This window comes from Xiphophorus hellerii, chromosome 13 (assembly GCF_003331165.1).
Source record: "Xiphophorus hellerii strain 12219 chromosome 13, Xiphophorus_hellerii-4.1, whole genome shotgun sequence".
In the NCBI taxonomy this organism is placed as follows: Eukaryota; Metazoa; Chordata; class Actinopteri; order Cyprinodontiformes; family Poeciliidae; genus Xiphophorus; species Xiphophorus hellerii.
In genome coordinates, this window is record NC_045684.1 from 16,789,849 (window position 1) to 16,815,958 (window position 26,110).

At 38.9% G+C, this 26,110-nt stretch overlaps 1 protein-coding gene across 4 annotated transcripts; it reads right to left on the bottom strand.

The window, feature by feature from the left end:
- Positions 1 to 4,081: 4,081 nt before the first annotated feature.
- Positions 4,082 to 24,472, bottom strand: LOC116731472 (zinc finger protein 385D-like). Of its 4 annotated transcripts, none has more exons than XM_032581228.1 (8): positions 24,180 to 24,472; positions 21,342 to 21,457; positions 13,205 to 13,312; positions 10,824 to 10,992; positions 8,073 to 8,309; positions 7,807 to 7,988; positions 5,892 to 5,993; positions 4,082 to 4,527 (listed from the first exon to the last, which is right to left on the bottom strand). In XM_032581228.1, exons 1-8 carry the CDS (start codon positions 24,187 to 24,189, stop codon positions 4,288 to 4,290), a joined length of 1,164 nt encoding a protein of 387 aa, XP_032437119.1. In that variant the 5' UTR covers positions 24,190 to 24,472; the 3' UTR covers positions 4,082 to 4,287. The 4 variants fall into 4 exon arrangements, with proteins under 4 accessions (XP_032437119.1, XP_032437117.1, XP_032437121.1 ...); XM_032581226.1 differs by having other exon boundaries at positions 13,205 to 13,315; XM_032581230.1 differs by lacking the exon at positions 21,342 to 21,457 and having other exon boundaries at positions 24,180 to 24,471.
- Positions 24,473 to 26,110: the final 1,638 nt, after the last annotated feature.

Sequence of the window (26,110 nt, forward strand, 5' to 3'; positions counted from 1 at the left end):
GATTGTGCGTCTCACTCGTATTTGCCTGGGACCTCCTCCTTCATCTATATTCTGGTAAAGAACAACACAGACGTGGCTCCTTTTAACAGACTGATTACTGATTGCAGATTTAAGTGAATGAGTCAGAGGCAGTGATTTCATAACAATCTAGGTAGCAACATAAAATCTCGCTTTGGACACCAAAGTGGCCAGGGCCAGCCCTGTGCTCCAAAAGCTGTGATAATAATAATAAAAAAAAGTCATCAAAACAAAGACAAGAACAGCAGATACAAGAAAAACTTTGTCCCTGAAAATAGATGCTGAATTTAAAGTCAGAGTGTCTCTAGGTAACTATAAAGAAGAAGGGAGGTCATGTCATGTGGTGGGCTTATGCTGCAGGCAAATACAAAGATATCTTTCATTGTTATGCGGTACAGTAAACTACAGCACATTCTGGAGTAGTTCTTCTGTAGTAAAAAAACATTGACTCAAAACACTATCAATCTGAAAAAAAGGCTCTAATAGTTCGAGTGAGAAGCTTTTTGAACTCATCGGGAGCTAAAGTTATGCAAATTAGAGCTAGAATGGTTTAAAAGCTTTGAAACTCATCAAAATGTAATTGCAAGTGTCACGATTTTTCTAATTATTCTTTTCAATTTCAATGGTTTTTAACTGTCTTTGCTGCGATTATTTTAAGTAGTGCCTCATAATGATCGTTTTCCAGATATTTTCAACTCGCCATGTCCCTTAGTTTACGGAGATCTTGTTTTCCCTCATTCTCACTGTGTCGCTGCAATCACCCATGAAAAAGCTTGCTTTACGATTTGGAATAAAATACTGCACAGAGAAGTCAAAATCCCCGCGTAGTCAGGCTGGGAGCTTATAACAATCGTTTTTTATGTGAACAGCAAGCAAAGTTGCCCTCTCTCACGGCAAAAAAAAAGCAGCTACGTCCGCCTTTGTAGTCTCTCCAGGTACAACAGAGGCAGAAAAATTCCCTGGATGCCAGACTAGGCTTCTGTAATGCTGACACATGTTTATGCGTGTATTTTTCTCTGCCATGAGTTTGATGATGCGGTGAGAGACAGAGTGGAGAGCTGAGCGTAGATGTGTTGTGAGCTAACCAGAGAAAGATGACAAAAGGTGCAGGAGAAGAAGGAGTGAAGGCTGGGGAGTGAAGGAGCCAAGGAGTTGAGGGGCCAGCGGAGGTCTGAATTCCATCGGCCTGCGGAGAATTGAGCATCCCACACACAGATGTTCACAACCATCAGGCAAGATAAGTCATTATCATAACAACAATGACCGCTGTGACAGCTTGGAGAATCGGGATGCAGCGACTGGGTGGACCTTAGCTAGGCAGAGGCGTTTACTTTGGAGTGTCTGCAGCACACAGAAGTAAATAATACGGAGCTCATTAATCCAGTTTGGCTTCAGTTAGCTGCTGAATGACAAAAACAAGAAGAAAGAGTGAGGGGTCATGGAAAGTTGAGTGAAAGGCAGTGACCCAGCTTCTGACCTCTGAAAAGGTATAGTACGCCATTATTTAGAGTAGGTACATTTTCAGCTTTCACATTTCATGTCAATGCTCATCTGTCCTGTGCTTTAGCACAGGTTTACACGGGCAGCGGAGAACCCAGTGAACTTTTTTCTTTTCTTTATTATTTTCGAGTGAATACTTTGCAAATGCTGTATTTTATACACTTCCAAAAAAAACCCTCACAGGCCCACGTAAGGTGGTGTGTATTAATTTATTGTATTTTCATGTAGATAATTATGGAAGCCCTTTTCTGCCACTCTGTTAAAAAAAGAAAATTATAGCGAGGAGGTCCACATCCTCCTCACTAAAGCCCTGGAGCTTGTACTAACTCATCAATTTCATCCAACTGCTTTAAAAATGTCTTTTTCTTGAAACTCACTAAAACATTGCTCAGAGCTACAGTGATGTAAGCTTCATCAGAGACAACCATTAAGATCAGGCAGAACATTCCAGCAGTGATTTACTGCAGAGAATGTAGCTTTAGGGACACGCATGTAAGGAAGCTCTTAAACTTGAACTTGAATAGGTACTTTATTTTGTTTTTGGGGAAAAATACCTGAACACAGACCAAAAAACAGGAGATTTCTTGAATGCTGGTAAAAACAAAGGAGGATCAACTGTATTTAATTGTGAGTCAGAAAGCAACAGACTATGTGTTTTGAAGGAGGCAATGTCTGACGGGGTCTTGGTCTGTCAAGAGTTTCTGGCAATATTTTAGGCGTACACATAGTCAGATAAAAAACAATCAAACAATGAAGCAATGTTTCATTGCAGCTTTTTTTAATGAGGCCAATATCCCTATGGCAAGCAGATGTGTGACTACTTATGCTGATACAATTTTGTTTTTGTAATTTTCAGTGAATGGGGCATATTGGAGCATTTGATTTGTTCTAAAGTCACTTTAATCAATGAAAATGCTTTTTGCCTAAAGTAAGGCAAAATAGAAACCATCTGCAATCACTCCTAAATGTAATCCACAGCACCTGTTTAAAAAAACAACAACAAAAAAAAAAAAAACAGTACTCTGAGTGGCATTATGTTTACAGTGGCATGCAAAGATTTGGGCAACCACAGTTAACATTTCCTCCCATGCAAGCGGAAGAAGAGTTAAGTCTGCAACTTTTAATACATTTTTCATCAATGTTGGTGAGTCATATTTGGGAAGAAGAGAAGGAGCGCCATGGAAACGTTTTGGCTTCCTAATGGCAATAAACTCCTCACTATGGTTGCTAACTTCCGAAAACTGAAAGAAAGAACGAAGACAATAAGTTTGTTGAATGAATATATCAAAATATATATATCAAAAACAGATATTCATCAAGGGGTCTTTTGTAATTTTATTCTTTTAAGAAATTAAACTGATAACATGTTAAAATATTGTGCATTTTTTTGTGCAGCAAAGATTTGTTTCCTCAGACTTAAGCGATTTTTTCATCTTTGATGAGGGTTTTCATGTAATGCATTAGTTCTACCTGTGACTATACCATCTATAAACAGATTTGCTTGAAGCTATGAAACAAAGAGTGTTCCTTGTCTAAATACATTTGTTACAGCAATCATAGGATAGCGCTGTATTTTAAAGGATATTTTGGATTTTTGTAACCCTAACAACTAAATGGAGTCTAATTGAGCTGAGAAACTTCCATGTTAAAGTACTTTAATGTTACTTTAACATTAAAGTACTGTTAATGTAACATTACTTCTGTTAAGTAATGTTACAAATTTCTTGGATAAAAGATTAAAGAATAGCCAGTGAATGCAAATTTAGAAGAGTTTTCTTACAAACCACAATCTACAAGCCTGTAATAGCAGCTACTTCTTAACTTGAACAAGACATTTGAATAACTGCATGTGAATGTCAGTTGTAGCAAGGCGTTTCTGGGAGTCGTTTTCTTGCTTCAAAATGGTTAAAACTGAAATAATGAAGAGCATACAAAAACATAGCTTTTTGCCAGTGTTTAATAGTTGTAATGCTCACCAAAGTGCAAGTTGTCACCATGAAGAGCGAATACTTCAGTATTTTAGTTTTGTTAGTTTAAATGGAAAAGTGGTTCAAAAAAGTCAAACAAAAAATAAAAATGTCTTTACATTAACGACATTAATTGTGACTCAGGCGCCCGCCCAAACGTTTGGGCTATACAAATACAGTATACAGTTACAAATACAGTATACAGTTATACTGTATTTGTATAGCTGCAAAATACCCAGCTGTTAAAATTTTTGTCATTCAACAAGTAGGCCATAATGCATCCTGTTCCACATACTGCAAACCTGCGACAGCTTCATTAGCACCTGCACAAATTCAAACACCACAGCATCTCTAAAATTACCTCTTTTTTTTTTTTTCCTTTTTTTTTCTCCGAAGAGTTTTTGCGGCGCTAGTGGCTCGTATTTTTTCTACAGTAGGCAGACAGGAAGGGGGGTAAGAAGAGGGGGGAAGACATGCGGCAAAGGTCGTCGGGACCGGGAGGCGAACCCGCGACGTCCCCGTCGAGGACTAAGGCCTCCAAACGTGGGGCGTGCCAACCCCCTGCGCCACCACAGCACGCCAAAAATTACCTCTTCTTTTTACTGTTTCACTTTTTTTTTTTTTATCTCCTCGAGTCATGACATATTTTTTGTTTTTTCTTGTGTCTGCAACCATTCCTCTGTGGTTCTAGACACACCGTTGGTTTGCTGAGAACAGGGAGTGCTGTCTTCTGGCAGATCTGGTTAGGATCGAGGGACTTCGTTCTTGTTGTAGCTCAAAGCTGGCTGAGATACCGATGTGGTCAGAAGGGGGAAAACAGAACTGATGTGTGAGGCGAACAGATGGGTCCAGTGGCTGGATGAAGCAGAGCCTGGGGGAGAGGTTGACCATGAAACAGGGCGTGACTTGAGTTTGTTGCGGTTTGGAAGGAGAAGGGTGCCAGCGGTGGTAGAGCAGCAGCGGCAATTGATAATTGACGATGTAGGACACAGGAGGCGAGAGGTTTGCTCAAGTCTTGGTTTTTTCGCAGAGTTAGTCTTATCTGAGGAAGAAGCACACAAAAAAACCTACCATCAGGTTCTTTTCTTCTCCTATAAATACTTTCAGATTGGTATCAGCAGAGTCATGAACAGCACCCCGGGCTCTCCTTGGCACCGTGCCTTTAAAAATTTCCTCCTTAATTGCAGTATCACTACTTCACACTGAAAAGGATGAGTGAGGGAAATTTTACTGTGGCCATTTTAGCCATTTTCCTTCAATACCCCTCTATTCATTGTCCCACCTCTGGTCCCATAGCTGTTGCTAATTTAGTTAATGAGACTCACCTGTTGATCACTCCACTATCCCCCCTCCTCCATGTTTGGTTTCTTTGATTCTAGTCTCTTGTCACAACTATGCCTCGCCTGTTGGTCCTTGTTTGTTTCCTGCTGTGTGTCATTTGTACATTTAAGTTAATTTCTTCTCTTTTAAATTCACTTTAAAACGATTCTGCCTCCTTCCTGTTTGCGTTTGCGTCCTCCACCGGCACAAAACAAGACACCCAGAGAGTTTGTTGTCAAAAACTTCAACCTTAGTTTGATCTGAACCAACCACATGGTTCCAGCTGAAGTCGCAGGAGTGTTTTGCAAGTTTCACATGTTCTTGTTTTTGGTGGTAAAACAGAAAATACTTTTTCATAGTAAGCCTCTGGCTGGCATACAGAAAACTTTAAATGGCCTCCATTCAATACTTCCCAATCTTTTCTGTTGTTTTCATACAGCAAGCCCCCTGCCATCCTTCTGTGTGTGTGGCTGATGGCAAGGTATATGTTTTTACTCTACGCTGCTTTCCGAGATAAATGTACTCGTGCCTCACTAGACTGCTATGCTTTACTGTTTGTCATGTTATAAAGAGTGACCTCAATTTCACCTCATATTAATATCCTGGGACAATATGAAGTAATAGAGTCATATTTAAAGAGCTTGTAAACAATCTGCTCAATTAAAACAGCAAAAAAAATAAATCAGCTAATGCTGTAATTAGATCGGCTTACAGCTAGGATAGATGAGGTTGTGGTGGAAATGGTGACTGAATAGATGTACTCAAATTAAAGGTTGGATTTTCTAAATTTTTTGGTGTGAAATTGGGCTTCTGCAATCAAGGAATGATTTATTTTAAGGCCCGTTACACATTTATCAATAATTGTTGAACATGCTGCATTTATTCATCCTGAATAATTTCAAACATCAAAGCCATACGGAGGCGAAAAACTGTCTCACCTCTGTGAAACTGTTTTTATAGCTGACATTTTAGTTCACTGGGTGCAGGGAGTTTCCTTCCTAGAAAAGGCCCCTGAGAATATACTCTTGTACGCAAACCCAACGATGAGAGAAAAGAACAACAACACTGAGACAGAACAGTACTCACTGCCTGGAGACTTTGGAGTCGCTGAGTGGGAGCGTAGGGGCTGAACTTTGGTTTGGCTGGTTTACCTGCTGCTCTGTCCTTGTGTCTTCTGCTGCTGATGTGCTGGAGCAGAAGACGGAAAGATAAAACGTACAGCAAATTGCATCCAGACAGACACAGCAAGAGTGTAAAAGTGAAGATGAAAAGGAAAAAAATGGGAGCAGCTTTCTTTGTTTCAAAAGATGAATAATTTGTCCAAATGACATAAAGGAAAATAAAAAACACATTTTGTTTTTATCATATATACAGTACAGACCAAAAGTTTGGACACACCTTTTAATTCAATGAGTTTCCTTTATTTTCATAACTATTGACATTGTAGATTCACACTGAAGGCATCAAAACTATGAATAACACATGTGGAAATATGCACTAAACAAAACAGTGTAAAACAACTGAAAATACCCCTTATATTCTAGTTTCTTCAAAGTAGCAACCTTTTGCTGTGATTACTGCTTTGCACACACTCTGCATTTTCTTGATGAGCTTCAAGAGGTAGTCACCTGAAATGGTTTTCACTTCATAGGTGTGCCCTGTCAGGTTAAAAAGTGGGATTTCTTGCCTTATAAATAGTCATGAAAATAAAGAAAACCCATTGAATTAGAAGGTGTGTCCAAACTTTTGGTCTGTACTGTATATATATAAAAATGGGCAGATTTGAAGGTCCTTTTGATTTGACTGACCAGAACAAACAGATGGCTGCTACTTGCGTGGTATAAAATCAGCAGCGAGCCGTTAAATATTCATGAGCACCTGGCCAAAGTTAACTTTGCAACAGTTAGGTATGGACACCAACACTATGTAGTCACATCACGAACAGAGAGGACAGCGTCAGACACAAATGCTCACTGAAATAGAAAAGGCTCAGTAGCTTTGTGCTCATTATCTTGGGAGTTCAGCGATTTTAACTCACCTGCATCGACAGGTGTGAGATGTACCCACTGTGATTTGGAATAAAATATGCAGAGTCCCACATATCCTCATACATAACTGCAATTCATGATGGGAAATGAGATGAAGTTGTTGAACTGTGTGAATAGCAAATGCGGGAGACAGCTGACCTTTTTAAAGCTTTAGAGTCTATGCAAAAGAAGTCTGATAAACCGTGATCTCTGACGTCTGGTACTTCATTTGAAGGTTGTACTCTACAGTATGATCAGTAAAAAAAAACACCAGAACCTTTGTTCCACATATCATAAAAGCATACTAATTCTTTCTATAGTGATGAGTTAAAAAAAAGGGGGGAAAAAAGTACCTTTGATGCAACATAATCACATTATCTTAATCACTTTTTAAAGTCACAGAAGTGACTTTACTTGTTTAAAATAAAAATCCCCAAACATTTCATATGCAAGGCACTGTGGACAAAAACTTCAAAATTAAACGTAAATAAGAAGCTTTATTTTTTCCCCAAGGCAAAAGCCAATGAGTTCCCCTGGATAAACTGAGTTTTTCAGTCCAGTGCCTTTTCATCTGCAAAGAAATCTCCCTTCCTGGTTTTGTTTAAACCCTTTGATGTTTTATTCCTTTAAAGTTTTTTTATATATATATATATAACTTTGCAAATAAGTGGCAAGCACTTAATAATTAAAAAAATTAAGTCATCTAGATATATGTTTTGACATATTAATATGTCAAATATATCAATGTCTGCCATATTATTGTCAAACAATAATATGATGAAACATGTCATGTTATTGTTTGACATGTTTTGCATAATATTCAAGCACCAAAATCCCACAACACCTTCACACCTGTTTGCTTGTGTTGCAGTTTTATTGCACCAGGCAGCCCAGAAGTTACTCATTAAAAAGTGATTAAAGCTGGAACGTGTAAAATTGGCCTCCACATTAAGTCTTCATGCAGCACAGCTCACCTGTTTGAGCTGAGTCTCAGAGTTGACATGCACGTCACAGATCTCACAATGAAAAGTTTTGTTTTGGAGTCCAGTTGACGGCTCAGACGGAGCGGCCATCTTAGATTTGACTCCTATCCTGGGAAAAGACTTAATGGCTCCATCGCCGCTTCGGGCCTCAAGCATCGTTTTGTGCTTAGTACCTGAGCACACATGGCGTAATGTTAGCAAAGGCTCAAACACGACGCACAAAGGAAGTGCTTGACGACACACTCACTGTTTCTTACCGCTGTTGTGAGCCTGGAGCTGAGAGGCAGAGTTCACAGCCACCTTGCAGAGGGAGCAGTAGAGAAGTCGTTTCGCTTTCTCTTCCTCTGTCTCTTGATCTGGGGTCTCGGCTTCGCCATCTTTCTCAGCTGTACTCGGACTGGCTGGCAGGGAGTGGTTGGTGGGTTCTTTTGTTGTTTCAGCGAGACCGCTACTTAACGATGTTGTGTCTGAAGCAGAGTTTGGGGCCGAGGGGTCTAAAATCAGAGAAATTCAAGAGAAGAGACATGGTTACTCAAAGAGATGGCTTAAAAGGAAATAGATGACGCATAAAGAAGTGTGAGATGACGCTGAGACACACACTGGCCATCAAACACCCATACAGCAGAAAAAATACTTTACAAAAAAAACTCCACACTAATGTCAAGATTTAACACTTTGGATCTGAACGAAGAACAAGCTGAAATCCCACATCATGTTTCATGTAAGTTTATTAAAACAGTGTGAACTTGCATGAAAATCAAAATGTATCTGATAAGATTATGGGTGATATCTTTTTTTGTGAGTAAATTATGATAAATGGTTTTAGATTTGAGAGACTATGGGGTATTTATAGTAAGTATATCATGTTAAAATAAGACATTAATACTAGAAGTGACTTTGTTTGGGTGAAGAAACTGTTTCAAGTTTTATATCTCTTTTAGTGTGTTATTAATTTTTGATTAAACACTGATTTTTGTGTGGAAATAGGTTTGTCTCCTCAAACTGCTTAGTGTCCTTTTCCAGCAACACCCTAACCCTTCACTCCTTATTAAAGTGACACCTTGATCATGGTAAAAAAAAAAAAAAAAGATCTGGAAAGTGATGGAGTTTTTAAAAAGTGATCATCTGGTCATAAAGAATATGATCCAGAAGGAGAAGAAGGATGTGTGAAGTTTTGATCTATAAAAGATGCATAGATTCAGCCTGTGCACAGCTTTAATGTTGAAATTCAGCTCATTTTGTTTGTGTTTGGCTGAAAACTCCCTAAATAAGTATATATGTGCAAGCAAAAACATGCAAAACAGCTGTGATTAATAGTAGAGGCTGCACAGATCTGGCAGCACTGATTCTGCGCTGGCCGGGATCTTTCCGCATGGAGTTTGCATGTTCTCCCTGTACATACAGTACAGACCAAATGTTTGGACACAACTGTGTGTCCAAACTTTTGGTCTGTACTCAATACGGACCAAAGGTTTGGACACACTTTCTCATTGAATTCAATGAGAAGGTGTGTCCAAACTTTTGGTCTGTACTGAATACGGACCAAAAGTTTGGACACACAGTTGTGTCCAAACTTTTGGTCTGTACTGTATGTAGATTCTCTCCAGTTCTCCGGCTTCCTTCCTTGGTCCAAAAACAACATTTAGGTTAACTGGTCTCTCTAAGCTGTCATTAGGCGTGAGCATGTATGGTTGTTTGTCCTGTGTTTGCTCTGTGTTGGACTGGTGACCTACCCAGATATGCCATTTACCCATTTGCTTTTGGAAATCGGCAACATGATAAGTCGGAATGGATGAACAGATCATCTACGATCAATAGTAAATTTGTAGTTTCATTTGATTAGTAGCTCTTGGTCATTGTCTCGTTGTCTTTGAATAAGTCAAATAAATTAAAATCCTCGTCTCTAGAAATGTAACTGGTTGATAAATATGGAAGAGTGGTTGATTGGAAAGTTATATGGTATATCATAATATGTTACATCTTTAACCTGAGTATAATAGTCATTTTCTAAGTCCAGATTTAAGGATTTGGCTGATGCTTTAATTGACTTGCTGTTCATGTATCCATGAACTCATCCTCGTTGTCTTTAAAATTAACGGTCTCTGACAGTTCCCTGAGACGTCAATCAACTTTTTCTTTCCAGACGAAAGCTAAAAACTCACCGGGCAAAAGGAGATTATGAGTCTTATCAACTTCTCTTGTCGCGCAACACTCAATTATTTCCCTTTGGATCTGTCTGCAAGCTCTTTAATTGACAGTTCTACATACAGATTAGTTGGCTCTGTTATCTTCAGTGAGAACCTAACCTGGTCCTCGAGGAGCACAGGCTGATTTAACAGAATCACTCAATGCTATTAACTATGATTAGCCCAGCCTAGCTGAGTGGGTTTTTATTTGCTCTCACTGATCTCCCTTTGTCTAGATATTCAAGCGCTCAACCTAAAGCAAACTCCAGCCTGAAAAGGTTCTTTCATTCATTCTCAAACATCAAAAACTACTTTTGTGGGGTTAGGAATGGATGCAGGATCTTTCTCGTTCTTAAGCCTGGTGAAACCTATTGCTTTTGTTTCTCAACACCTACACAAAGGCATTAGCATGGGCAAGAAAACCAAAACAACACACACATATGCTGGAAAGCGATTAATGCTTTCGACACACCTCCACAGTAATGCCGACATGCCTCCAGATGCACATACGCTACAGGCGCACTGTACAGCTGCCCACAGATCGCATTCAAAGCATTTTTCAATGTGCTTTTGATCTCAGGAGGCCACTGAATGAGGTCAGAAAATGTAGACATGAAGAAGGAGGAGAGGATAATGCTCAACCTTTAATCTGCTCGCTGTGCAACCCAACGCAGCAGGAGGATTCTCACATCAAAGAGTTAAAGTCGTGACTGAGAAGAGAAGGTTCAAGCTGTATGTTCATATATCTAACTCTGCGATATAAGTGAAGTCCATACGCACATACACAAAAGCACAGAGGAGCGTGCCTGCCTTCAGACACACCTTCTGATGTTGTGTCAGAGCCAGAGGGCTGTGAGCAGGATGACGAGAGGATTTGTGATGTGGTTTCCTTGGTGACCGGTTCGAAGGTCTTGATCTTTGAATCTGGGGCGTCCAGAGCTTTGAGTCTTTTCGCGTGCCTCGTGCCGCTGTAGTGAGAGGACGCCTGAGCCTGTATGTTGTGAGAGAAAACATAAAAGTAAGCAGAACCAGCACAGATCCTTTCACATTGCAACACTTTACATGAGGAATCCTTCGCTCCCGTAGTCACATAACATGCAGAAACTAGGTTACAAGTACAGGGACTTGCAAAAGTATTAATGCCCCTTGACATTTTTTTTTTATCAGCTTACAGCTACACACTTCAATGTTAGAATGCAGGAAGGACAATAAAACAGGGATTCGATGTTTTTTTTTTTTTTTACGGAAAACTGTGGCGTCTTTTTATTTTCACCCCCCTGGTACAATAGAACCAGGTTTTGCTAAATTTACAGCTGCAAATCTTTCAGGGAGTGTTTCTACTGGTGTTGCACATAAAAGCCTGAAAGTTTTTTATGTAATATTTTCCATTACACTATGGCTCAAGCACAGTCCATGTGGAGAGAGACTTTCTGTGAACATAAATTTTCAAGTCACAGATTCTCAATTTGATTTAGACTTCACTAAGATATTTCAGGAAATAAATATGGTTTGTTTTATACCATTCCAGTGTAAATCTGTCTGCGTGTTGGGAGTTGCTGTCTTGCTGGAGGGTGAACCTCCACCCCAATCTTTTGCAGCCTCTAAAATGTTTTCTTCCAGGAATCTCCTGAATTTACAACCATTCATTTCCCCGTCAATTCTGACCAGCATCACTGCAGAAAAACATTATCACAGCATGATGCTGCCTTCTCTATGTTTAATGGTGGGGGTGGTGTTTAGGGTGATGGGCAGTGTTAGATTTCTTTCACACACACTCTTTGGTAGGTTTAGCTTTGGTTTCATCTAACCAGATCGCCTTCTTTCATTTATTTGCTGTGTCATCTACATTGTGACAAACTGCGAACGGGACTTCTTAGGGATTCCTTATTTTTACTCTTCACTAAAAGAAAGCTTTGTGCAGTTCAGAGCCAGTCGCCGAACAGCAAACAGATTCTCCTTCATGAGCTGTGGACCTCTGCAGCTAGCGGTACCACAGGCCTCTTTGCTGCTTCTTTAATTATGTCCTCCTTGCTCTGCTAGTCGGCTTAGATTGATGTCCAGCTCTTGGTAGTTTTGCACTTGTGCCATTTTTACTCTTTGTGATGTCAGATGATGGATTAGGAAGAGCTCCGTGAGATATTCAAAGTTTAGGATATTGTTTTATAACCTTGACATTGTTTTAAACTTCTCCATAACTGCTTCGGTTCATTGGTCTTCACAGAGGCTACTTCTTCACTTAGTGCTCTAAAAGTCACAGTAAAATTCATTGAATTTTGATTAAAGCTGCAGTATGTAACTTTTATTTTTTTTTAAAGATGTTTTTTATTTGTCAAAACTGTCACTTTGTCATGCGAGTATAAGGCCTACAATCTGTGAAAAAAACTCAAACTCCTCTGCCTTCTCTCAATGCTACTATTACCATCTGCAGAAATTCATGACTTCCACTCAATAACAACCAATAAGAACCATGAGGAAGCGTTGTCAGTCATACTCATGTGTGCGCTGAGCAATCGTGGCAGGCTCAGAGAAGTTGTAGCGTAGCAGCGAGCAAGGGGGAGAATGTGAGCATTGACTACATGAGCATGATCGACAGCGCTAAGATTTCCTCCTGGTTCTGACTGGTCATTTCTGACAAGCATTATATTTCTTATTTTGAGCCGTATATTTTGTAGTTAGAGAGTAGGCAGAGGAGCTTGTTTTTTTCCACAGATTATCTGTCAAACTATAATATACTGGGATGACATAGTGACAGGTCTAACAAATGTAAAAAAAGAAAAAAAAATTATAAGTTACATACTGCAGTTTTAAAAGTTTCTTAAGACTGTTCAACAAATATGCAGTAACCTTTGCTATTATCAACTCTAGTTGTAAATTATGGGTAAAAGATGTCATATTGTAACAGCTTTCTAAGTTTTACACCTTAATTCCTAAAATTCTGCAGTTCGTGACCTCTAAATCCCCCTAAAATGTCTGGTTGATTTTTACAAAAGCTTTCTTTTGAAAGGGAGACATTAGATGTTTTCCTCAGTCAATCAGACATTGCATAAGGCAGCTAAACGTCCTCGGATCCAGTCAAACAGCCTTGAATCAAGGGCAGGTCTCTTCAGCCGTTCAACTGTCATAAAAAGGGTGTGTGTGAAAAAGCAAAAGACGGCACACGAGTAACAGCTTAAAGTGAACGTTTCCCTTGAGACACCACCCACCTCAGAGTTGAATCTCACTCGGCAAACGCCGCAGGAGCCGGGCTTCCTCTTCAGGGGTGAAGTTAACCCGAAGCATGGGCTAATCAGAGCTTTGTGGAGATGATCCATCTGCTGCAACAGATAATAAATGCTTAAAATCCGACTCATGTTGCAGGAAGGATGATATAAACACTTTTTATTTGCTGTTATATGATCCTTTTAGGAAATGTGGAATAAAAAAAATCCATAATTAGCACATTAGCATCTATAACATCGCACATCATATGCAAAATTGCACTTTGCACATTACATTTATTCAATGTCCAACACCTTTAAGCTTAAAACTCGGCAGTCAATAAACCGAGAAGATTAGATTTACAGCAGGTCAGTCTGTTCTCAGTTTCTCACCTTTTTAGTGTGCTGAAAGAAATGTGCATCAGCATGTTCACATAAATCTTTTTAATATGCTTTCTATGATGTTTAGCTTTCTGTCCTTTGGCAACAAATGTATCTGATTTGATCCAAATGCCCATAAGAATAGTTTTCCCTGATAAAGATGTTACAACTCTTAAAATAAATGCATTCCAAGAGCACAATCTTGCATGAAAGGTTTATCCAATACAGCCTTTGAATTGATTTATTCACTAGGAAAAGAAACATACAATTTTTTTTTAACAAAGTCACCAGTCCCTCATTTATTAACACTACTGTGAATTTCCATGAAAGTAAGCTAGAACATTTTATATTTACAATCAAGTAACGCAGAGACATGATTTGTGTTAATCTTCATAAGTCAAGAAATGGCTTCAAGAAAATTGACTAAATATAACCTACTGATATTTACAATCAGAGCAAGAATTAAAAAATCTGAACTAAACAGGAACTGTGATAAAGAAAGCTGGATGTGGACCTTAGTTTATCCTGAACATGACGGTAGAGAAAGTAAAGATATTCTAGAGGTTCACTTATAGAGAACTGGTGGCATCTTGACATCACCAAAATGCTGGTTTGGTAAGATAAGACTAGATAAGATTTCTGGTTGAATCAGAAGAGTAAAACAAACTCTGATGAGTTTCAGTGAACTTTCATCCTTTCACCCATTGTCCTGTCAATCTGTGCATAGTCAGTTTAGAGAATTAACCAATCTAAACCCTAATTTTGTTGGACTGGAGGTACACTGCTTGCAGATCAGAACCAGTTGAAATTTGAATCCAAGAGCTACATGACACTATGCAGCCCTGGACTACAACAACCAACAAATATCTGGAAACCATGTTATGCTCCCTATCAATATACCTTAATGGATGCTGTGGTAATTGAAACGCAAGGAGACGTAAAATAGATTAAGTACTCTCATACCAGCAAGAACTGGATGCAAAAACACTAGCAGCAGAGGTGGCATAAAGTGTAACAACAAACAATTTAGTAAAAATCATTCATTTATTAAATTAAGTCCCTCCCCCCTAAAAAACTATGCTACTGCAATAAAAGATTCATTTGCATTTCTTTACCTTTGGTGCCGATAAATGTGGGTAGAATGTGTTAATTCACCAAATACACAAAATAAATAGCAGTCAGAGCCTCTGACTGTCACCCTAGAACACCTGCATCTGGACCTAAAACAAACTGCACAAGCTAAAACGGAGCATCTTTTAGTCACCAGGGTTGTCTGGTTCGGAAGAACATGAGCCACGTTTTCAGGCCTCGCTCCTTTCTTTGCATAAAGCCTTAATAAACTGAAGTATGTGGGCTCTTCATTTAAGGAAACGGCCTTTAGCTAAGCCATCCAGACTGAACCCTCCTTCTGTAACCTTTACGGTGTGGTGAAGAAGCTCAGTTTTGGTCTTAATATAAAACGGCAGGGGGCAATGAGTTTTAGTGACTCACATACCTGAGCACATGGCTTGGATTTGTAAAGTAACTGAAACATGACAGTAAACTCAGACATGAACTGTAGCAGTACAATTATATTATGAGCAAATATTTATTGGCTGCTTTATTCTCTACAGATTAATTCAGATCTTTGAAACAAAACTAAATCATCGCTGTATTTTCACATAAAGACGTAACAACTGAGCAAAATACACAAAAAAAATCATTGATCTATGAGACGAAATGTATGCATTTTATCTTTAAATTTAATTGTTGTTGCAGCTTATTAAGTATTATTTCTTTATATGTTGTCTGCTCCAAGCTAACACACTGATTATAGGTTAATCAGCCAATAGGCTCATGGTAACAGGAGGCTCAGATTTTGCCTGCAAAACACCACTTGTGGCAGAAAGTCAACCCTGAAAATCACCCTGACCATCCCCACCTTGCATAATCATGCTATGAGAATATTTTCTTTAACAGAGAAGTTGATAACATAGTGAATAGAGCTACAGAAGAAAACCTGAGGAGGCAAGAGAGTCTGGAATAGAAGGTCCAGCTGGAGAACGACACCAACCGTTTCATTACAATGAAATAGTTTAGATCAAAGCATGTTTCTGCGATAGAATGACCTAGTCAAAGTTAAGACCTAAATCCTATCGAGTCCAGGAAGACCTGAAAGTTACTGTTCACTGATGTTCTTGGGCGTTTCACAAGAAAGACAAAAGATTTTAGTCTCTCGGCTGTATTACTCTCATTGCACTTTACCAGGTACAAGATCACAAAGTTCAACTTCAGTGTGAGATACTTGCACACTTCAACTTCATTTTAAGAGTCCTCTGCCCATTGGACTGCATGTAAGGATGGAAATTTGAACACCCCTATGCTGTTGTTGATGGAAACATCACTCTGGATGCCATTACAAACTAATAAAAACCAGCCTTTTTGCTATTAGTAGCGTTTCTCCTATAGGAGGAAAAGCAAGTTTACAGAATCTCATTTTTTCCAGTAGCAAAATTTCCTCTCAAGGGACAATGTCCTACAGAGATTGAAGGAAAACAACTGTATGCTAGAAGTTGTCCACATCCTGATGCACTAGTGTCAGGAATTCATTACAAATTGCAATTAAAAAATAAAATAAAAAACGTATGGCATAGCAGAGTAAAATGGCCCTCCGTTTAGTGTGTTTCACAAGTCTAATCAGCCCAGATTGCATCAAATAGATCTAAAGAAGTGGAGTATGGTAGCTCAAGATGGCAAAACAAGTCTAAATAGTTCAGCCACAATGTGCCAAATTCATTCTAGATACTTCGTAAAGCTTCAAAAGAAAGTACGGCCACATAATATTCAGAGATCTGGGTCTTAATTTAAAATTGTCTAAAGATGCCCAGAGACTGTTTTCCTTCATGACTTGGTTGGAGTCCATTTGGACCACCACGAAACCGTGCTGACCACAGCTTCTGTAAGCCATTAAAAAAAAACAAGCTTTTTTTTACTGCAACCTTTTAAATCTGCAGGAGTTCCTGGTTCAGGTCTGTTTCAGTGTAAGAAATTATAATTTGAAGAAAGTAGGAACATTTGTGTAGAAATGTTTGTGTTGCTTTACAAACATCGGAAAATCAATAACTTAATGACGAAATTCCAGCTCTTTCATCATCGCTCTTTTACTCCACAAGTAAATCTCTTGAATTTTTCTGTCAAATGTTTGTGTTTACGCTTTTTGTCAATATCTAAACATCTCAAGGCACTACTGGAAATTAGTAATCTTTTTCTAAAACCCGACAACAGGCCTGAATGATGTAAAATGAGCCATTAGGCAGAAAAAAAAAACTTGAGCATTATTATATAACAGGTTCCAAACTTATTGAGATGGCAAATATGTGTATGAAACTTTAAATTAATTAATATTTTATTGCAATCATGTTTTTGTACTCACGTCTGTACTTTTTGTACCAAATTTAAAAAAAAGATTTTCTTGCCTTGTATTTTACTGCCGCAGCTGTTAAACATTTTATTTATGGCTCTGACTTGAGATTTGAGCTGGTTCAGGCAAGTAGCAAGGTTCTTGCTGGATTGTTGTGAAATACTATTTGGCCCTTAGCAGATTTCTTCCGTTTTTGTCAAAGTTAAATGTCATTGCATAACTCTGCACACCAGACAAAGATAACTCAAGTAAACAGTTTTCAAATGACTATTTCATTTTTAAGGGAGAAAAGCTGTCCAAACCAACCTGTCCCTTTAAGAAAACATAATTTCTCTCCCTGTCAAATCATGAATTAACTGTATAAACGGTTCGGTTTCACAAGCCAAGGCAAGGCCAGCTTAATGACATCGATAAAATCAAAAATATCACTAAAATATATGATCATAATAAACCCCAGTCCAAAAAAAAAAAACTGAAAATGCATGAGAAATGTCATTGGTGAAGTGGTAATTTCTCAGGATGATGAATACAGTAAATCTCGATGAGTCGTTATCTACAAATCACAAACACTGATATTGGTTAGCTTAGACCAGAGGTGTTAAACTCCAGTCCTCAAGGGCCACTGTCCTGCAACTGCTGCACCACACCTGAACAGAATAATTAGGTCATTAAGGCTCTGGAGAACTGATCTACACAAGAAGGAGGTCATTAAGTCATTTCACTCCAGCGGTTTGTATCTGTGGCACATCTAAAAACTGCAGGACAGCGGCCCTGGAGGACTGGAGTTTGAGACATGTGGCTTAGACCAATTGTTTTTCCATATTTACTCACATTTTCTGGCTCTTATGTTATCTTGTTTCATAGTGACATTTTTAAACATGACCATCTTACAACGACAGAAGCAATCTGTGGGGGCAAATATCATTTCCCAGGACTGATAAACACACATCTGCCTTAAATGGTATGTCTTATTTTGAAGAAGTGCCAAGAGAAATCAGTTTTTGTGTCAAGTCACTTCTTAAACAGAAAAAGAGAAAGTTGATTTTAAAAAAAATTAAGTTGCATTCATTTTATAGCAAGTGATTTTATTTTAAACAGTCGTTTCTCGAGAGGCTTTACCCCTGCTGAATAAATACACCCATTGTTTTTACAGCGTTTCTATGTGAAACTATGCTACTGTAATAAAAAAAAAAAACATGAATTTATTTAAACTGGACATTGGTACGGGTCAATCAGGTTGTTCTGCTAGCTCCAGGAACAGAGAACAGCTGCAGGGATTTTAGCTAAATTCCTCTTCAGACATGAAAAACAGAGCCTGCGTATGTGTAATCTTTCCGATTGTTTTTGATTTTCATAAGCAGCAGCGGCACTGGAATGCGTATCTGTCTCCACTGTTTTCTCTCTCTCCCACTTGAAGATTATTTCTTGTGTTACTCCTGAAAAAACAAAGTATGACAACAAGAATCCAGGATGTTACTTTGAAAACATTTCAAGCAACTGTGGGTGTGGTGTTTGTGTTTCTGGACATCAGAGCTCCTGCAGTTCTCTTTCACCTCTGATCACACGTTTCCCACTCCACCTCTCCATCTGCTCACCTCTAAACCCTCCCTTAGCTTCCATCTGATTAAAGTCACCTTCTTGCATCCCAGTGGTCTCGCTCTCCTACCCTCAACTCCTTTCATGCTCTTCATAGCCTACAAGCACCTGTGGCAAAGTCAGCTCGCCCTTTTTACTCATTTCCTCCTTTCCCCCCCCTCACAAAAACACACACAGAAATCACATCACCTGCAAATACAAATCCCCAGAATGAAGAGGTCACACGTAGCACACAGCATCAATTACAATCAGTTCAGTCTTTCTGCAGACTCTCTGACACTCAGCAGCGGCAGCTTGTCAGACGCGCTCAGCTCCAGGGAGCCGGTTGAGGCTGAAACATTTCTTTGAATGAAACAAAGCAGACTGTTTCTTTCTTTTTTTTGTTTAGCTGGATCATAATCAAGATCCAAGATTTATGATGACAAATAGTCCACAGTTTATTGCGGATCACCATGACAGCTGTGCATGAACTCCTGACTTGAACCGACATGAACTAGTTGTTTCTTTCTTCTTTTTTGAGAGTATTACATTCTAATTTTCTTGGAATCAATTTTTTGTTCCAGCTAAAAGAAAAATAGAAACACAAGCCGACGTAAGAGCTGGATCAGAGCTCAAATGCACTCAAAACAAATGTGTACCAAAGAAAAACCTCCACATCAATACAGGCACACTGACGCCCATGACATCTTCACTGAAGGAAGAATAAAAGTTTAAGACGTGCAAAAATGCACACTGGCTGAGGTCACTTGTACGCCAACTCAGTTTAAATTAATTTACTCAAGGAATACGACATTCGTTCTTCTGCTTTTGCTGCTTTAGCCTTCAGTGACTTTAATCCAGAAGGGAGATGAAACACATTCATACAGGTTATATATCTTTACTTAGAAAGTAACATTACACTGTTTCCCTTGATTGACATGTGAAGGGTGGATTCTTTTGCTTGGCAAAAAAGACATTATTAATGTTGAATGGATAGGTGTCAGGTTTGTGCCAACTCACGCACACCCACATGTGCACACATGAAAAAATGGAGTAAAGAGTTTTGCTACAAATTTATTCTAAGCAGGACATCGGGATAAACTTTGTGGGAAGTAAACCAGTGTTAAGGAGACTTATTGCAAGGCTTCCAGTTGGAAACACTTTTTTGGCTCCAGATTATGAAACGATGGCATTCTTGGATTAAAGGGAAGCAATAACCCAGAGGTGAGAGACAGAGACACAGCACAGTTCATGTCATGGATCACTAAAGCATGGAGCGAACAGTCAGAAGTGACTGCAGCTGTTTGAGATTATAAAATTTATGTTCGGTTTTCTTTTACAGCATGTTTAACTCTTTGTGTTTCCTCTTTTAGTACAAGAAAGTTGATGATTTCTGCTGATTGTGTTAAATCAATAATCAATTTCTCCAGTTGAGGCTCTCGTGTGTTTAAATATGCAGGTCAACTCTGTTTTTTTTTTTTTTTTACTTTTCTTTTATGAGTCGGAACCAAATGAAAGGGGGAGCATGTTTGACGCTTTTTCTTTCACACATTTTAGAAATTTCTCGATTTCAGTCGTAGAAGTGAAAATACCTACGGTGACACAATTGTAAAAAGAAACCAAAACAAACAAGTTCCAGTTAAAATTACAGCTAGAAACCAAAATGAAAGACTGCAGTGACTGATGTGACTGATGTGTTTGTACCCAAATCTGCAGCCTCAAAGAAGCTGGGGGTGAAATCAAACGAAAGGTCAGATGGGGTTCAGCAAAAAAAAAAAAAAAAAATCAACAAAAGCATTTTTAAGAAAGATATATGTGTTGTATTAGCATTACATCACTGGTCAGTCTGATATTAAAAGTTAGAAAAAACTTATCTTCACGCCAATTTATCATACTAAAGTAGAAGAAAGGAAAAAATATCTAAACTAAAGGAGAAATAAGGAGGGAGGTGAAATGTCTGAAAGTGAGGGAATTGAGAATGAGACAGGAGATATAAAGAGGCAAAGTGCAAAATGTATTGACTTCCAAGAGTAAACGAGATAAAGGAGAAGGTAAGAGAGCGGAAATGGGCTAAGACCTAAACAAATATCTTATTTCCAGGCAGACTGGCTTTTCCAGAATATAGTTAAAGTAGATATACACTGTTCACCTAACTAGGTGCAAAATGAATATATCTCACTGCATGCTGACAGCTTGGAAAATACACATACATACATTAGTGTGTCTGTGAAAACCTTCATTTATCTCCCTGTGGGTCGGATCTGAGCGTCTGACTGTATGCCAAATACTGGGAATCCAACAGACGTAGAATCTGGTTTAATGCAAACGTTTTCATGTTTAATACTCTATTTCCCCCCCCCAAAAAAAACTGGATTTCATGGATATTTTAAGCAGGCAGGATTACGTTAAAATATGAAACATGGTCCTCTGCTCTGAGCCTGGACCGGGTCTGCATTCGTTTCCTCCACCTTCACCCTTCACAAACACGGAGGCAGACAGCTCGGAGAAACGCTCTGCATGAGGAATACCAAGGAAGCAGCTCTGACGCCCCCCAGGTCGTGTGGAAATGTCACTGCTCTCTGCATCACAGGTGATATATTTGGAAAGGTGTAGGCAGTGCGCTTATATTAAACATTTACCTCCACGCAGACAAACTAAACCTTCGACTCTCACTCTGCCGGTGGAAGCAAAATGGAAAAACAAAACCGGTTCGATGGAGGGGAAGAGAAAATATTTGGTGCAGTGACAGTCCGGTGCCGCCACCCCACAGAGACTGATGGTACTCACGTCGGTGAATCCAGGCAGCAGATGGAAGGGGAGGAGGGCCTTGGGGTCGGGGGACGGCTGGGTCCTGCCCAGCGTGGGACGAGCCAGCGACGGCAGGGGACTGTGGCACACATTACCTGAGACACAGAAGGGAAGCAGCAAAGATTAAGTGACCGGTTTTAAATGAAGATAATGGCGAGAGCTAAGTGGGAAGAGAAAAGAAACGAGGAGATGTACTTGAAAAGGCTGAACTTTAAGCTTTATGTTTTTGCGTTCTTATCCACTTATGCACAATCCACAAACCGTATTTGCTCTACCTGCGCAATCCTTCAAGGCAGTTTATGTTTAAAGTCTTATTACTTTTGTAAAAGTTGTTTTTAGAGACCAAAATTTCATTACTGTGTAGAGGTCTAATAACAAGGAATCTATATCTTCTTGTCACATTATGTGAGATAATAGATAAATAAGATATCTTGACTGTCATCGCAAGATGATTAAAGTACAGCTTAGCAGGGTATGGACAAAATCCTTAAAAGGAATCTAAACTAAAAAGTAAACAACTGAATATGAAACAAAATAATATTTACACATTTAATGATAAAATAATGGGTAAACCAATGTTACATAGAGTGTCTAAGATTTGTTCAATGAAATTATTAGTGCTCACATTGTCCATTGCCATTCTGTTTTGAAAAATATATGCAGATGAAAGCAGTGCTTTTTTGTCACCATAACATTTAAAAACGCAGCTCAGTTTTGCCGTTTCTGGTAGGAATTACTGGGATACACAAATGAGGGTCTAAAGAGATAAATACTACAGCTGCAATTAGCTGATTCCTGCATTATCAGCAAAAGGTACAGGTGTCTGGGCAGTGCCCCTAAACTAAACCAAATTTAACAAACATGTTTGGAAGGATGGCAAACGAAAGCTAACATACCTAAAACTGGATCGTCTTGTTTTTATTTGTTTAAAGTTTAGTTTTACTCCCAGCCTCATCTGGTTTTATTTGCTGGTCATCTGGTTTTATTTGGTGCCAAATTAAGCATTAATTTGGCATCAAATTAAGTCTTAATCATTGGTTCGACTTTAACTGGGTTGTTGCACACTGAATAGAGATGCTTTGAAACATACCTAGCCCTGTATGCTGTGATATTGAAAACCTGATACATAGCTAAAAATGCAAAGAAATAAGATGAGATTTTGTGAAGCATCATATCCCTCCTGTCCTGAATAGTTCATGTCTACTGGTATTAAAGGTTCTCACTTTTCTGGGGCATCAGAATTAGGTACGTTACTTTTGCTTTGACATTTTGTGGTACTTATTTGTACATTTATTTTCATATCAGCCAACCCTCTGGGAATGAAATTCTACATGAGTCTTCTCAAGGATGTAGATAAGTACTATCCAAAGATTTTTAATCCTATGAGTCTTGAGAGGTCAGGCTAAATTTGGGTGTGGCTATACTGAAACACTTTTTCCTCTGGTGTCATGTCATCCTACACAGTTAAAACTAAAAGCAGATGCACAGCAGTGTGACAAGGTATTAGTGTGATTTATGTAACCATCATTCAATTTGTAAACACACACACAAAGGCAGAAATATGTTATTATCTGTTTTTCTTGGCATTAAAATCACTCTAGATTGCAACACGCATGAAAATGTCAACATGCAAATGGGTAAAACCCAACACAGATTATTCCACACTGATTACCGATTCGTTAAAAACACGGGTATGAATTGTGAAAGCATTATTTTATTTGCAGCAACAAAAATCTGGGCATGAGATGCAGAGGGAGGAGCTCACCAAAGGTAAGATTCATCCAAGAAATGTCTCTGATTTATAGCTTGTGCACAGCAAACTACATTTTAATTCAACACTGTCTATTTTGGACACTTGTGAAACTGGACTGATGACAATCCCTGCAGAACATTTCAGGAACAGGTTTGTCATTTCTTCCATTAGAGTAGATTCAGTCATTTCTTCTCTTTTTTAATTTAAAGGCTCAGTTATTAAAGTCTTATCAAAATAACTCTCTGGCACAGGCAAGTAGTTAGATAACGAACCCTATGATCAAACAAAGTATTTGATAAAAATCTCAGAAAGTTTGTAAATACACACACACCCCCGCACACCCACACACACACACAGAACCAGTCCAGAGGGTCCAGCGTGATAAGCGTCCTGTTTGTGTTTCTGATTGTCCAGCCTCCAGTTTACATGTTCTCCCAGCTTGATTACAGCTTGAATCAGGACCAGGGTGCAAGTTTAATCATCGTCATCATCAAAATCAGCCAACACACCCATCCGCTCTGCCATTACTCTGATTGCCTTTGGCTGACGGCGCGCATGTGTGTGCATGTAGCATTGTGTGTACTTGGGTATTTACTTTACAGAGAAGAAATGATGTTATGAAATGCACAAACATGGACAGGAGACGACAGAATCCCGATCACACGCTCATTATGTTAATTCAGAATGAGCCAACCAAACAAAATGTTAGTTTGTAGATTTCCACACTTCTTGTCACGATACAACCAACTTGTAAAATCCTGCTGAGGATATTAACAAGAACATTGTGGCTCTATGTTTTCTGAATGACATTTGTTCCTACGAATTTCTACTGTTGGGTTGTACATTTCTGTGTGTTGCACTTAAAGTGGAACATAAAGACTGAACTGACATTTGCAAACGATGAGCACCACATCTGATTGAGTATTTCAGGCAGATAACAGACAGCAGATCTAAAAATGCATGCAACAAGTGAGTCTGCTGTGATTTAATAAAAAATAATAAAAAAAATAAATAATCCCCCTCAAACCCCCTGAGAGTAAAAGCTTAATGCTGCGTTTACATACCAAAATACATGCTGGCACCGAATGAAGTCCCACAGCTCAGTGTGTGATTAAAGACTTTTTCATCTCCAGACAGAAATGAGGCTCCTCGTCCTCTCCTCCGGTCTCTGTGTCTCACTGCAGCGGAGCCGCGGGCTGCTCCTTCCCATATGGATTCCCTCTTCCTCCTCCTTCTCCTCCTCCTAACTGCCCACTGCTACTCCTCCTCCTCCTCCTCCTTATCATCACTGTGTCTTCACGATCCCCATAGAAGTCTTCTGCTGTATCTTTATCTCCTACAGATTTGCTCTGGGTTTAGTCAGAATCATGTGTAATTACTGAATCTGTGAGTCAGTTCCCTCCGTGAGCTCTCTCTCTCACACACACACACACACACCCACACACACCCGCACACACACACACCCACACACACACACACACACCCGCACATGCGCACGCCCACCCACACACCCCAAAACAAAAAGTGTGACTATGTCCCTTTCTTTTACAGAGTTTAAATAACTGACATCACAAGTTTATATTTATAAAAATAAGTATAACGGCCCAAGTTCTCTTTTAATAAAGTTGTCTTCATCACATCTCACAGAAAAACCCTCTGCAGAGTTAAAAGGGCTCCAACACATTATATGTTTAGAGAGACAGTTATTGTCATACTCAGACTGAAGCATGGTGGAAGAGGCATCATGCTTGGGGACTGTTTTTCTTCAGCTGGAAATGGACGTTTAAACAAATATCAGTCAATCTTGTCCGTTTTTGTCGGCTTCTGTTGAAAATCTGACAAATGCTTATCTTTCAGCATGGAAATGGCCCACAGGATACCCACAATCCACAAAAGTATGTCTTTACTAGAAGAAGATTAAAATTTATAAAGTGCTCAGCAAGAGTATCTGACAGATATTAGAGTTTATTGGGTGGGAAGAGGTCTGTGTGCAGGTGAGACCCTCAAACACTATCATGCTTTTTTATTACTATTTCCTGCCTGGATTAAATCAGTTTGGTGTTAAAGCTGAGTTGTACTTGACATAGGTTAAATTAAGGTGGAACATGTTTGAAATGATTTATCTTGCTCTCATTTTTCCACCGTCCATATCAATTGGGCTGTGCTAGATGCTGTTTTGATGCTGCAGGTTTCCTAGATTCACTGGGCCAACCATGTGGTTTCTTGTCTTCATTTTGAAAGGGGCCCCAGCATAAAAAGAGCGAACGGCCATCAAAAACGATCAAAGGCATGCCATGAAGTAGATGAAAAAATATTTGTAAAGAGTTTCATATTAGATGGAAAAACAGATTGAATTAATATTGACCAACAAATTGAGTCCGAACCTTTGTCCTTCTCAGGGTTGTACAACAGCCTTCCATCAGAAATGTTCAAAATATGAAACAACTAAATAGATAAATAAATAAAAGGTAAAATTCAAATTAATGATGAATAAATAAATAACTAGAAATTGAGGATGGCATAACATAATAACAAAAACATTTACCATAAGCCTTTGTTTTTTGAGTCTTTTTATTGTTGTTATTGAAATTGACAGAGAGAAACTTTGTATCATCATTAAAAACAGGATATGTTTTTTTTATTATTTTTATCTCAGCTCCACTTCCCCACCAACCACTTCCAGTCACTTTCAGTTTTCTTGGACAATCACATCCTATTTGCACATAAGGTGATGCAACAGTGCAACAATCCTCCTCACAGAATTAAATCTGTTTGACTTTGTTTATTAGAGGAATACTTTAAAAAATAAATTAGTCTGTGGCACTGAGAGTTTGCAGCCCTTGCTTCCAGATTACTGTTTGTTCATCTTGCACTTGTGTAAATGATTTTCCCATCTTCTCTTTTTTTCCTCTTGGGCCCGTGGTATTTTTAGATTCATCCTGTGGCATTCGCAGCATACAGAGGAAACTGGACAGGATGCATGCAGTAATGGCTT